The 15218-nt window shown below is 35.6% G+C and overlaps 1 protein-coding gene across 2 annotated transcripts in view; it reads left to right on the forward strand.

Moving 5' to 3' along the window:
- The window catches only part of LOC138704911 (maltase A2-like), a 73591-nt gene that overhangs the window by 12531 nt on the left and 45842 nt on the right, over window positions 1-15218 (forward strand). For both annotated transcript variants that reach the window (XM_069833312.1, XM_069833313.1), the window contains exons 3-4: window positions 8386-8546; window positions 10257-10382. In XM_069833312.1, the coding sequence (XP_069689413.1) occupies window positions 8386-8546; window positions 10257-10382 (287 nt within the window). The remainder of the gene's footprint in view (window positions 1-8385; window positions 8547-10256; window positions 10383-15218) is intronic.

Here is a 15218-nt window from a genome sequence, read left to right on the forward strand (position 1 = left end):
GGCCATCACGTCTCAGCCCCTGATAGAGCCAGGGCCCGGCCGCATGCGAGTAGTCTGATGAACCCCAGGGGCCTGGAACCCCAAACCCTTTTTATATCAGCATCTAAACCCGTACTACCTCCGAAACTTCACTCCAGCCTATTTTTATTATTGATGATAGATGAAATGAGGGGAGAGTTGAGAGTGTTGGTGAAATGATACAAGAAAACTACAGTACCCCGAGAAAAATCCTCTGCAATGTCTGCTTTGTCTGGTCGGGAATCGAACCCGGTCCTCCTGGACGGAAGGTCAGCACTCTATTACTGTAGCCACAGACGCGGCTAGCTTCCTTGTGACGGGTATTCCACACTATTTCATGTAAGCCGACGGAACTTGATTACTTCGGAACGATCTACATGTGCATAGGAACTCTCTATAGACTACATGTAGTAGTTTTTCTAAAGGAACGTCAAAAATAAAATCCACAAAGGCATTTCTGATTCCACACTGGCTGCATTTTTCACAACAGATGGTAAGACAGAAATCAAGCATGTAAGATCTAATCTGAAATCCTCCGTAATCATATCAGTGTAAGCGGCATCAGGTCCAAACGCTTACATAATGTTACACCTACGCAGTCGTATCTAAACTTCGAGTGCTCTGCGACGGAATTGATTAGCCCACCTATCTCTGATGGCCATTTACAGATTGTTCGAAGTTTAGGAAATACCATTGGGTATATTATAGGCGTCATCTTAGCGCACAATGCACATCCCCTCTTTCCCTAATATAGGTAATTGAAATACGTTATTTAAGAATGTTCTAACGTACACAAAATAGCAGAAATGAAGATAAATACTGTAACTAAACATTGCTTCAATGCTTTATAGGTCTAACTGCTTATACATAGACATATATTAGTTTGTTGTATTTCTAATAACTGGATAAATCGAATAGGTTTACTTATGTTACTTTTATACAGGGTGTTAAAAAGTATCCAATACTTTAGGAGGCGCTAGTATGCATCAAAACAAGAAAATATGTTGAATAAACATGGGTCCTACAACACATACTTTCTGAGATCTGAACACTTGTTCGTAAGAGGTGCTCAATGTGACATCCATTTATGGCAGTTCCTTTGTCCTTCGACGTAAGGGATCACGCACTCTTTGAAATTGACCTGGTTGTTCTTGATAACCAGAAGTATAGGATATTTAGGTTTGGGGAACGAGCAGGCCAAGGTGTGGGGCCTCCCAAATCAATGCAGCGGTTCTGAAGTGTCAGCGTCAGGTGTTCACGCTCATTGCGGAAAAAATGTGCTGGTCTGCCATCATGCATGAACCACATCTGTAGTCTTTGCTGACATGGCACATACTCCAGCAAGGTAGGCAATACGTTAATAAGAAAGTCCTGATAAGAGCCCCAGTAAATCTCTGTAGTAGCACATATGACCCTTAATCTATCGCCAAGAACACCTGCCCATAGGTTGATTGAGAATCGGTGCTGATGCCTTATTTCTTCCACTGCATGAGGATTTTCATCAGCTAATTACGAATGGTGATTACGAAAATTCACAACACCAACTCTGCTAACCCTGCTCATATCTGCAACCAAACTTTTGTTTTCAGTATTCCTTGCGACGTATCATTATTCCATGCCAGGGGTATCAACTACGGTATGATTATCTGGTAGTCTGCTGTACTGTAGGGCAGAGAAATGCATTACCATAAATGGACGTCACACTGAGCACTCCTATGAACAAGTGTTCAGATCTCAGAAAGTATGTATTGTTGGACCCATGTTTATTAGACATTTTTTCCTTGTTTTGATGCATACTACCACCTCACAAAATGTTGAATACTTTTTTTAACACTCTGTATATGTACGTTATAAAGTACGCAAATAATGTACAATATTTTAGTTACATAAAAAATGGGAAAATATCCACTGAGAAGATGTTCATATATCCAATGATATTTTCTAAACTCCGAACGCTCTAAAGACTCAAGATTCACACACATGCAAATAGATGTAATAAAACTGGAAGTTATTATTTTTAATCAATCATAAACTTCGTTTGGCGTAGGGAGGCGAAAACCTGTCAGTTGAAAACGTACGTACCATTCATAAATCATGGACTAAATCCTTAATACAAAATAAAGTTTGGCAAACATTTTTCAGATTAAAATGCACGAAAATGTTGTGTATGAGAAACAAGACTTTCACAATGACTGTGTTCAGAACATGACTCTTGGGTATTCCACTGTGTGCTGTAACTTATCCTCTCAAACTAGGGTTGCCAGGTGCCCCTTAATGTAAAGATTTGAGACATAGAAACTTATCTCATTTGCATTCCATATCGAGGGCATCATGCCAGAAGGGCGTATCAACAAATGCAGCGTTATCGAAATATTTTAATGGAACTTATTCATGTTTGAAAACAAAGGTTTGAGAATTAAAATGGGGATGAGGAAGAATCAAAGAATGTATCTTGTTATGTAGACACGGATAGGAGAAATTATTCTATATTTAAATGACTCTAATGTAAAGTTGCAGTTTTGTTGGTACCCCCTTCTGGCATGATGCCTTCGATATGAGATATCAAGAATTCCGTATCTACGGATATCGTGTTAGAAATACTGTATCCTAAGGTGCAGCTACACGGTTCAACTTTTCTTTCAACTTTAAGCATGCAAGCAATGCATGCAATAATACACGAAACGCATTCAGTAGCACTTACATTTCCCATTAAAATGATAGTGTATGCAACACTTATTGAAAGCTATCCATCACTGATGGGTACCTTGTGCGATATTTCGTTCAATAGTAGCATAAAGCGAGCAGCTGATTGTTCTAGGTGCGTGCCTGAGTACACTGAAAAATGTTTTCTTTGGTGACGTTGGGCCTTTTAAGCTGAAAATAGTGGCAAGTACGAGTAGCTTCGTTGAAGATTATCACACGTACAAGTGCCTATGAAGTGTTCAAGTAGGCTACATTGGATATATACACAAACACATACTCAAGATGACGTTCAACGCGGACCACTCTGTAGACGCACAATCTGCATGAGTCTTATTGAACTTGCGTTTTCAAATTGCGTCTTTCAATATCTTCTCCAGATGAATGCGTACGCGCACGGTTAGTTGAACCGTGTAGATGAAGCTTTATTAATTAAATGATAGCTATGAGTTTGTCCACGTCTGTGTAATTCAGAATGTCCCGTAAAATATAGATTCATATCCAAATACTAAATTAATATTATTGTAGTGCATTTATAGGCCTAATGAAATTATGATTGACGTCATTCTGTGTAAATCTTGAAATTAATTATCGAGCAATGTTTAGGAAATATTATATAATTGTGAAATATTGAATTTAAAACTTTTCGGGGCATAGGTAATATTCAAAATATTATTTATTATTTATTACCAATTTACATGACTTTGAAACTCTTCTGCTAGGGGCTTACATTAAAATAGCGACATAGTCTTTTCCATTTAATGCAAATGGTATTCTGGAGCAATCCAAATATTATTGTCAATACTTACATGTTGGAAAATATTTCACATAATTTTCAGTCAACTCAATAACAATTACAGGCATTCTTCGCACTAATACAGCAGTAAATGCATGATTAATGGGTTTCGCTGTTCGACTATTTCTTTATTCAGATTTACAACATTGGCTCTGTGTAATGATATAATATATTTCCTCATTATAGGCCTACATATACAGAAGTATTATGCAGTTCGTAACAATTAATTTCCTTTGTATACTGTCATTAGGCCTACTGTTGCAATATGCTTTCTTGAGTTATTATTCAATAGACATAACAATTACTCTTTTACTGCGTACTCAAATAGGAAGATAAATATCCAATTCATATATAAGATACGCACATCTGACGTCATTTATCAATGATTTTATACTTTAGTGAAAATAACCTTCCTAAGTCCAAAAACAAACAAAATTAAAAATATATAACACTTTGGCAATAAATACACTATTGTACGAATGTGAGACTTCTGAAAAAAAAAAACGAATCCCGCATCACTGCAGCAGAAATGAAATTCATAAGGAGGACAGCAAAATACACATGTCAGGACCACAAAACAAACAGAAATATTATCGGAACTTAAAGTTGAACCAGTTCTTGATAAAATCCACAATTATTACAGGAATAAATGGAGCCTGCATGTTGAAAGAATGTCCGATGAGAGGTTACACATAATTTTTAAATACCATCCTATAGAAAATCGGAGCCAGATCGCCCTTTAGAAGAATACTGGATGGACAATGAGAACGGTCACTAGGCCTAGATACTTGACATGATGATGATGATGATGATGATGATGATGATGATGATGATGATGATGATGATGATGATGATCGTGATGATCATGATTATGATGACAAAGAAGTAGATCTAATTATTTATTTATCACATTATTTTAATTGCTTTTAGTCATATTTTGCTATTTGCAGAAGTCGACATTCAATATTGACAGAAACAAGAAAAGTTATTGTTATTATATTCTTTACAATAAGATTTTAAATAGGCATATATTGCTTATTTGTAAAGTAACTAGACATAATACGGAAGCAAATCTTCCTAGGGGAACAACATTTGTTACATAAACTAGCTACTCTGTGATTACATCGAAGACCTTCATAACTAATTGTTGGAATGTGTAAAGGAAGTAGGGCTAATGTCTTCACGAGGAGCGAACACGAATGACTTTGCTGTCTTGACTGGCTTTGAAATTGTTCCTTATGAGAAACAATTTATGAAAGTACATTTTATAGCCTAGTTCATCTACACAAAAGTTTTCTCAGAAATATTAAATTAATTCTTTGCTCCACTTACATTACGGTTAGACATACATGAATTTTATTAGTTAATTGATATAAACCAGACATAAGTGCAAGTTTAAACCAACACACATTATATAGATATATGATAGAAAAATTAGTTATTAAATTGTATATTTATTATGTTTATTTACAATAGATAAATTTTAAATTATTAAGTTTATGTACGTCTGTGAACTTTTAACAATAAATATTACATAAATACTACTTAACTGATAGGCCTATCCTATTTTATCCAATGTTGCGTACTGACTGCGTTATTCATCCAAGCCTTCCCTTCTAGGAGTGACGCACCGTAATATTGTAGACCTTTATAGTATAGCTTTGCCCTTGGTGCACAATGGGTGACGACTTGCGTAGCATCGCATGATTGATGATGATAATGATGATGATGGTGATGATGATTATTGATGGAACAATGGCGGAAGACCGTAGGGAAATGGGAGTATCTCACGAAAACCTACCACCAAGCATCAGAAATTTCATTCGGATTTATCGGAATTCGAGTGCTGGTTACTAGCATGAAAGTGTAGACATCTTTAGATTCAAAAATTGTTGTCTAACCTCCTCAGTCCTGAGAGTATAGTATACTACACCGTACTTCATACTTGATTATGATATAAGATGTAGGCTATGTGCAGAGTCCCGAAGTATAGGCTAATATATCTGCATTATTTGTGTCTTAACTGTAACCTGCAGAATTTTTTCAGCATTTTTCCTCACGTCAGTGACTTTCTTTTAATGTAGAGTTATATTGAACTTTAAAAATAAAACAACAACATGTCTCCGGAGGCTAAATTAGTTTTCGATTGGATCTCTAAATATATAGCAAATATTAATATACAGTACGTCCATAATGTTCCTACTGGACATTAAAAAACAAACCTTTCATAAATGAATTTAGCTACCTACATTCATTCGCCTTTTAAACACACTTTGTAGCACTGGAAAGTTTAAGCAATATTCACACTCTTGTCATATTCTAAGTATTGTGTGAGGGTCAACTGCACTTGAGATATTGGTCTTCAGATAATCAGTATCGGTAACTGATAGGTTGGTACTTGTCTTGACATCTCACACGAAGATATCTAATTGCATTATTTACATGGAATGGCGTAGTCAGGGGAATGGAACATCTCTTCCGATTCATCTTTCCGGAAATTTCTCGTTCACATACGCCCTTATTAGTAAACTCAAATGAAGAGGAGCGCCGCTGTTTCTGCAAAATGTCTGGCTGCAGACACTAAATTTGAAGCAATGCAAAATGGTTCAATTAGGTTAGGTAGGAGCTCATACAGCTAGTTAATTCTTGAAAAAAGAAAAAGAACTTGATTATGCATTAAAGCTCACTGTACGTGAAGTTTTGGAGTATTGCATATCTGTCCTCTAACATTGTGTGGATTCTCTGTACCCCAGATTTTGTCTGTGAATTTAACTTCAACATTAAAATATAGCTTTATCATGAAGACCGCGTTATCATCAATGCCAAGCATTTTTTCTGCAAAACGTCGACTTTTAAGCTATCACTAGAATTTAATTCCTGTCTAATTGAAACTTGTAAGCACCTAGCCAGTTACGTAGCTCTTTATGTTTAGTATCACGTTGAATTCGCAATTCACGTTAAACTCGTCATGTGGATCTACTATGATTTCGTGTAAATGATTCTTGAATTCGCTCTGCATCATCATTACTCAAATATTCAGTCTTGGGCGACCTTCTAGGACGATCATGATTGCTAACGACTTCCAATAATCTTTGTCGTCACTCTCTAAATATATCTTGGAGTTGGCTCGTTTTCGCTCGTTTTAATGTATTCGGTAATTATTTTATCCAAATCACATACGCAGTTTCTTTCGAAAAACAAGTCGGCACAACGGGCACGTTCCTCAACAGTAACCATTTTATCAAATTCAATAAAACAGCTTAACTCTGCCAGTTAATTACTTCTAGTGATTGATTATAGAAATTTTAGAGTTCATTACAAGACACAAAAGGTTGCATATTCTGTTAAAGCTATTTAAAAACAGTTCCTTTATTAAAACACAGGTGGAATTTTGTAAGTACTGTATCATAAAACATACATGTTAGACATATTGTTGGAAATACTGTACATTTATTTATTTATTCATTCATTCATTCATTCATTCATTCATTCATTCATTCATTCATTCATTCACTGCATAATGTTGTATGTAAAACATGATGAAAATTCTTCAGCAGATATGGAATAAACAGTAATTTTTTCGCTACTTTATACAAGTAATGACACAAATCTTTTCTTAAGACTATAATCAATTACTGTATTTTAGATGAAATTGATTGAATAAAAAGAATCCGTCAATTGTTCGACCCAGGTAAAAAAAAAAAAAAAAAAAAAAAAAAAAACAGACCAAAGAATGGTGCTGACAACGTGTGTTTTCTACAAAATCTCTGAATATAAGATCGTTCAAAAATATCTTCAAACTTTAAAACGTTATAGAACCAAAAGCCGAAACAATTTTTTGGGCCAAAAATGCCATTCTCTTGTTCAACAGACGCCATCTTTCCTGTGGCACCATACATGGAGCATTTTATAGACAATATCTTAGAATATTCACAACTATTGGATGATACCATCTTTCAACTGCTGTAGGTTTCTTGAGTATGCCATGAACACTCGTTCTTTAACATCCTCTCAACCAAAGTTCGCTGGATTAAGATTTGGAGAAGGTGCCTACTGGTGATACGACTGCCAATATCAGCTGTTTTGCAGGTGTATATATATGGCGGAGCGCCATCGTGCATGAGGATTATGTTTTCCAGATCGTGATTCCTATATGAGTATGATGAAGGTCAGTAGGAAGCCATTTACTGTAAGTCTCTATTATTCCATTGTTCTCTTCTTCGAAGAAATGCAGACCAATGATGAATTACGAAATGAAGCCACACCATACAGTGACTTTCAAATCATGAAAACTTCGTTTAATTAAAACGTGGGAGTCGTTTCCAGATCGCACACATTGTTGAAATAGAACGTTTGCGTTTATAATTCCAGAGACGCTATACAGATATCATTAGAATAAAAAGTGCAAATTTCTACTAAAAGAATGTAATTTAATTGATAATTTGAAAATATATTAATAACAACAGGCATCAGTCAATAGGTGCAAACTGTTACGTTTTTCATTCATAGTTTTCTGCCCAACGTTGTCTATCACCTGTTATCTTCTTCTGCCTCAAATTTTTCTTTCATTCATCATTCCTTTCAGCCAATTCTTCATTAGGCAGTTTCTTCTTAGCCAGTGACCCAACTAGTTTCTTTTTAACATCCCGATCAGTTTCAATATTATTCTTTCTTTGCCCCCTATTTCTAACTTAATGTTTTATTATATCTGTCCATTTCACACGCTTCATTCTTCTCCATAGTCACATTTAAAATGCTTCCAATCGTTTCTCTTCACGTTACATTGATGTTAATAATAAAAATCATCTCTGTCATTAACTTAAGATGTAATCTGACACTTGTTAGATCACAAAATTATGCTTTTTCCGCAGATATCATGGTTGTTTTGGACTTCGTGCCAAACCATTCTAGCGACGAACACGAGTGGTTCGAGAAATCCGTGCAAAAGATCGAGCCCTATACAGATTACTACGTTTGGCATGACGGCAAGATCGACCCTGACACCGGAATAAGAGTGGAGCCTAGCAACTGGGTACGTCTCCTACATTTTTAGCCCTGATATCAATCTTATATGTTATCCCAAAGCATGTCGTTCATTTTAAAGGGATCGGAGCAGATACATAAGGACAGTAGGATCAATCCAAGTTGAATCGGTAGAGATAAAGAGGTACCTATTTGGCGAAGAATTCAATTAAATTCAATTTATTGGTGTTGAAATGTTAAGCAATGTGAGCCGAGCATAATATGTACTAAAAGAGCACTTTCGTCTCTGGGCGTGTATATTAGTGGTAAGACTTCTTCTTTCGTTATAAGAAGTTGCGCCAAAGAGCAGTTCCGAAGCTTAAACATTGCTCTTACAGATGCGTCAATGTCATTTTTGGTTGCTCAAAGTCTTGTCTTGCATTAGTTTGTATCGTAGGGCACTTTGTGGAAATCTAACAATTGGCATCTGCAGTACATGTTGTTTCCTGTCTTCTTGATACCGGTACTATCTTATCTCTCCGACTATGCCGTACTTCTTCCAACCGCATTATAATTTCTACACTCTTAATGTTATCTCTTAATGTTACTCAAAATATTGGTTTTAAAAGCACATAAGCGCTGCTTCGATTCTTTTTATTTTTATATTCAATTTAGTTCAACTGATATATAATTTTCACATATATACGAGTAATTATCATCTTTTCAATAAGTCTACATTAAGGACATGCATTTTGCCTATTAATTGTACATGTATTTATCCATTTATTTATTTATTTATTCATTTATCTATTTGCTTCTTTGTTTATTTGTTACTTAATTGATTCATTAATTTACTTTTTAATTAATTAATTAATTATTTTATGAAATTATGTATTTATTTATTTATTTATTTATTTATTTATTCACTTATTATTTATTTACATATTTGTTTACTTATTTATTTACTTTCTTCTTATTAATTGATTGATTGATTAGCTACGTATATTATTGAAGTTTGAGATGGGCCGGCCATGTAGCACGTGTGGGCGAATCAAGAAATACATATATAGTGTTAGTTGGGAGGCCGGAGAGGAAAAGACCTTTGGAGAGGCCGAGACGTAGATGGGAGGATAATATAAAAATGCATTTGAGGGAGGTGGGATATGATGATAGAGACTGGATTAATCTTGCTCAGGATAGGCACCGATGGCGGGCTTATGTAAGGGCGGCAATGAACCTCCGGATTTCTTAAAGCCATAAGTAAGTGTTTACTTATTTATGTACTTATTTGTTTACTTGCTTATTTAGTTATTTACTTACACATTATTTATTTATTTGTTTATTTATTTATTTTTTTTTGTTTATTTATTTATTTATTTATTTATTTATTTATTTATTTATTTATTTATTTATTTATTTATTTATTTATTTATTTATTTATTTATTTATTTATTTATTTATTCATTCATTTATTTATTTTGGTGGGGGTAAGTCTATCAGGACTTCTCTTCCACACCATTACAAATATGTACACATACAAAATTTGGAATCAACAGTGAAGAAATCAATTAATAACTTTCAATTATTAAGGAATACACAAAAACACACGAGTTTACAATTTATAGTAACATAAAACAAACAAAAATCATTAAAAAGGCAAATGAAATATTGGTAGAATTAGGTGGGGTCTGCAGTCCTCAAGATACATGCTACCCAAGACATGAATTACGGTATTAGTGGCACTTGTAAAGATATATCAGCATTTTGTTTCCTTTTTCAGATCAGCATCTTCTCCGGTTCTATGTGGACATGGAACGACCAGAGACAGCAGTACTATCTGCACCAGTTCGGGGTAAAACAGCCGGATTTGAATTTCAGAAACCCAGCAGTCATGGAAGAGATGAAGGTGAGCAATGTACTCGTAATTTAATTGAGGGCAGGAACTATGGTTCCTGTCGACAGTGACGAGAATGAAGTCATATAATATAATTTTCCAGAGGAAAAGTTACCCCAAGAGTTACGTGATTATGTACAAAATAAATTTAGTATACAGGAATACTCACAGAACGTATTAATTTGTATAAATAAAACTGTTTACTGTTAAAAGGGTGAGTCAAATAAGCAATGGAAAAAACAATAAAAAGATTGTAACTGGTTGCAGAAAAGTCTTAAGTTCCCTAACAAGTTTGACAAATCCGAAACCAAGGAGAAAAGAAAATCTTAGCTGCCAAGAAAAGATAATGACAGGTGAAGTTAAATTGGAAATGGGACTATTAGTTGAGGGGTTCACAACCAGAGTGGACCAAATCTAATATCTTCTGAGATATTGAGTCTTAAAGTTCCTGGCTCACGCTTAGCAACCTTCACCTTCCATAGGAAATGCTGCCCTCTGTGGAGTAACAAATGAGTTATGGACTTTGTTTGTTATGGCAATGGATAAATCTAAGTTTTCTTCATCCGAGATTGTATTTATTTATTTTATTGGGTTATTTTACGACGCTGTATCAACATCTAGGTTATTTAGCGTCTGAATGAAATGAAGGTGATAATGCCGGTGAAATGAGTCCGGGGTCCAGCACCGAAAGTTACCCAGCATTTACTCGTATTGGGTTGAGGGAAAACCCCGGAAAAAACCTCAACCAGATAACTTGCCCCAACCGGGATTCGAACCGGGCCACCCGGGCAAGACGCGCTGACCGTTACTCCACAGATGTGGACAGAGATTGTATTAATCCGCAAACTGATCACTGGTGGACTTGGTCCTCTCTGATTGTGAGCCCCTCAGTTGATCGTCCTATACCGAGGGGTAGCAGTAATACATGTTATGGCTACACCGCACGCCAATTTTTTAAATATCCAGAATTATCTTCGTCGCAGGTATAAATAAAGAATTACTCCTATTAATAAGAAAATTTTATGTCATTCTGCGCGCAATATCAAACGATATTCCCATTAATCTTGAAGCCTTTAATACATTTACACGTGATAAAAGAAACCTGTACCTATCAACGGCTATATCCATCGTACTACATGTCAGTCAGTGTAGGTACATAAAGTTCTTATTCATGATAGACAGATATTAGAATCAGGAATATTATCAAGAGGAATGTTAACTGAAGAGACACAAGAAGCTAGACATAAGGATGCGAAGAGGTTCAGTGAAGAACATGCGGAAAATCTTTGCACAAAAAACACATACAAAATATTCTTAACCTGTCCTTGTAACATCGAACCTCGTAATATCTAGCATTGCTCCCTTTCTCAACAAGAACAAGAATCTATACTTCAAGAAGTGAAAAATCTCTTGAAATAGAAATACTAAACAAAGGACACCAAGCAGAAGAAGAAGAAGAAGAAGAAGAAGTAAAGAAGTAGAAGAAATAGATAATGATCATAATGAGGATTAGAAATTTGAAGAAGACACCGATGAAATGATGATAGCAAAGGATAATTAGGTATTTTTCTATTAGTTCCATTATTTGTAATTCTTAAACTTAGTGATCCAATCCACAGAGTTGTAAAACTGTCTTGCAGTACAATAGGAATGTAAATCCAAAATCACGTAACATTCACTTATGGTAGTATGTTTCATGCACTTCAGATTAGAATAGGGCCTATAATATGTCCATAATTTTCCCTCGCTAGATTTGCAATCCGTCCCACTGTGCAATGGTTCCATATAGCAGCGGTGGCGAAAATGTAATTGTGCGCCGAGCCACTGTGTAACCTGCAACGTGCATAGCACCTATGGAGGGAGACGGACACCCGAAGGGGAAGTGAAGCAACTGTGAGAGGGTGGGGGTTGGCGGAGGTTAGAAGCAAGCGAAATGCACAGATATCACTGCGAGCCACAATGTCTCGCGAGTCACGTTCTCGCCATATAGGATTCCATTTTATTACTGACGAGAGGTTTGAGAAAATGCCTGCGTAAAGTGGGCCACTAGTGAAGATGTTTAACCACAGGTGGCAGTGGCTAAAGGCTGCCAATGGTTATGTTTAGACCAATGAGCTCAGACACAGGTAGCGGTGGCTATCAACGAGTTAGAATAACTCGTTGGTGGCTATAGTGAACGCACAACCATGGATAAATATATTTATCCATGGCACAACTATGAACATGAGGCGGTTCTGGAGGCGGCCGCTATTCTGCACTTCTACAGTCAGCCACTGAGATCACTGCAATGCTGTCTATTATCTGTGCATTTCGAACTGGCGGCTCAACGTCAAGCAATGTACTGCATTTTCTACGTGTGTTTGCCCTAATCCTGGACCATTCTCCTCAACTAAAGTCTGCAGGGACAGCCGGAATTACCAATGCTTCAGTTCACAGTTTTCAGTTCAGTGACTCGTGCGTGGTTTGTATGTACTTAGGGTTACCATCCGTCCGGAAGAAGGAGGACATGTCCTCTTTTTTAATCATTTTATCCTGTCTGGCAGGCATTAAAAAAAATTTCAACTAGAACTAATATGAATGTTGAATAATGTGCGATATTATGCAAAGAATATCTAAACAAATGGTGAAATCCTATGAAAGAATTTAACTGCTCTCAATAGTTGAAGCTGTGGAGCACATAAAAACATAAAATATGATGATCTATTGACATACATTGAATTCTGACACATTAGAAATGTCACTATGATTCTAAGCTATTTTATTAATTTTATTCTGCACTGTACAAAGATATGCTAATCAAGTTAATTTGGACAAGATAAACAATGATGCAAATTTTTCAATTCCAATAGTTCTGCGAGCACTGAAACTTTCTCAGAAGTCTTAAAAATATTTCAATTCTATTTCTCTATCCCGAGTCACAATGAAAGTGCTGAGAGAGTACTTTCCCTAATATCTGCTCAATGGACAAAAGAACGAAATCGCATGCTAACGGAGACAGTCAGAGGTATCATCATGGTGAAATATAATTTCAAGGACATGTCCTGTGAACAGTTCCATAGTCATTTGTTACAAGATAGAAGTTTGTCTCTTCAGGCTCTTGTGCACAAAGTGGGCTTCACCAATAAGTAGGATACAGATGTAATACTGATCCAGCAACTAGTGAGAGAACTAAGGTGAACCATTGTTTTTATCTTTAATTTTGTTCATACCAATTTTTAAAAAGTTCTCCTTTTTTCAGCAATGTCCTCCTATTTTAGATTTCATGTCCTCCTATAGAATTTCTTCTCATGGTAACCCCATTTGTACTTTTGTACGTTCGTATATGAACTTGATCCGTCAGTTCGAAATGCACAGATAATAGTTAACGAAAACCATTAGCATGCTGTGGCGAAGTATTTTTTTATGTTTTTTTTTTACGCACACAAAATATGCAGTGTGAGACACAGAGAGCAGCTACTATCTTCGTTCTCTATCGCTCTTGCTGTGTCTCTTTGACAACAGTGCGCTTCAAGCAGCAGTGAATTGACTCATTCCATATTAAGAGTTGTTTTGTGTTCACTACAGTGCCTCCATTTGCGCTCGGCTTTAAGGTCCTTGAAAAGAGAAAGGACATTGGTGGGGGGCAAAGGTAGTTGTTATAGTGAGAGTCACATAAGAACAGTTCCTAAACAGAAAATATTGCCGTCTTGTCAATGTTGCCAACTGTTACTAGATATCACACGATCCTACGTACTAAATTACTTATGTACTTACCATACTTTATGTTGGAAGGTTATTCTAAATAATTCAATAATTTGTAACATATTTTCATAGGCAAAACTATACGAGATAGGGATCAACAAGTCAAGTATTTTGTCTAGCAATACGAAATTCATTGGTTTGGCTAAACAATTGACTCACGAGACCTAACCTAAAAATGTATTTTGTTTGACCACATGTTGTTATTAGTACTAACTCCGAAAATTTACCTGACTACAGTCTTGAATTATAACCACAACGCAACACTTAAAAGAACTATTATGTATTAATATTAGTACCGATATTAAATTATTAGTATGTTCAAATTTCACTAGTTTCCAGTAACAGGCTCAGAAATCTAGTACAATTTCAATTTCATGAAACTCCAGTACCGACAAATATTGTCGATATTTGTCTCAGCTACCAATATACCAGTTACAAAAGCACTACCATTTGTAGTATTTGTCAGTATCGAAATTCGAAACGAAGTTGGCAAAAGAAAATTCAACCTGCAAACTAGAAAATCACCACAATCCACTAGCATATGTAGTAATGGGGGAAAAATGGTTAGGTTTCACTCTTAGGGTATGAAGTAAGCTGACCTGGACTATATATCAGTCTGCGCCGCGCGTATCGCTACGCCTTTTGTGAGGCAGCAGTACTATGAGTATTCTGTAGTGCGAAGCACACGTGTTCTACAATGCTGTTATTTGTATTAATAATCGCCACCACACATATTATAACAGTTATTGTTAATATTAAAATTGTGGTTTTGTTGATTTTTGTGAAACTTAAAATAGATTTTAGTAGATAGGCCTAGCGTTTATTTTAGTGTAAGTTCTATACTAATGGATAACTGAGTACAATAATTAAAATTAATGCAGTTTCATTAAATTAAAAGATAGGCGAATGGATTTTATACATAAATATAAATTATCTTGTATAACAGTAAATATTTACAAATATTTACAAGGTGTACTCAATATATTTCCGAACTGCATTTGCATTTATTGTACAGTTAAACATACATGCGAGTGTCGCTCAAGATCACTGCTTACATGTCTGTTAAGTCAGTCTATCAAACAGCGTCAGATTATCTTTAAGAATTGA

This window comes from Periplaneta americana, chromosome 8, assembly GCF_040183065.1.
Source record: "Periplaneta americana isolate PAMFEO1 chromosome 8, P.americana_PAMFEO1_priV1, whole genome shotgun sequence".
NCBI lineage: Eukaryota > Metazoa > Arthropoda > Insecta > Blattodea > Blattidae > Periplaneta > Periplaneta americana.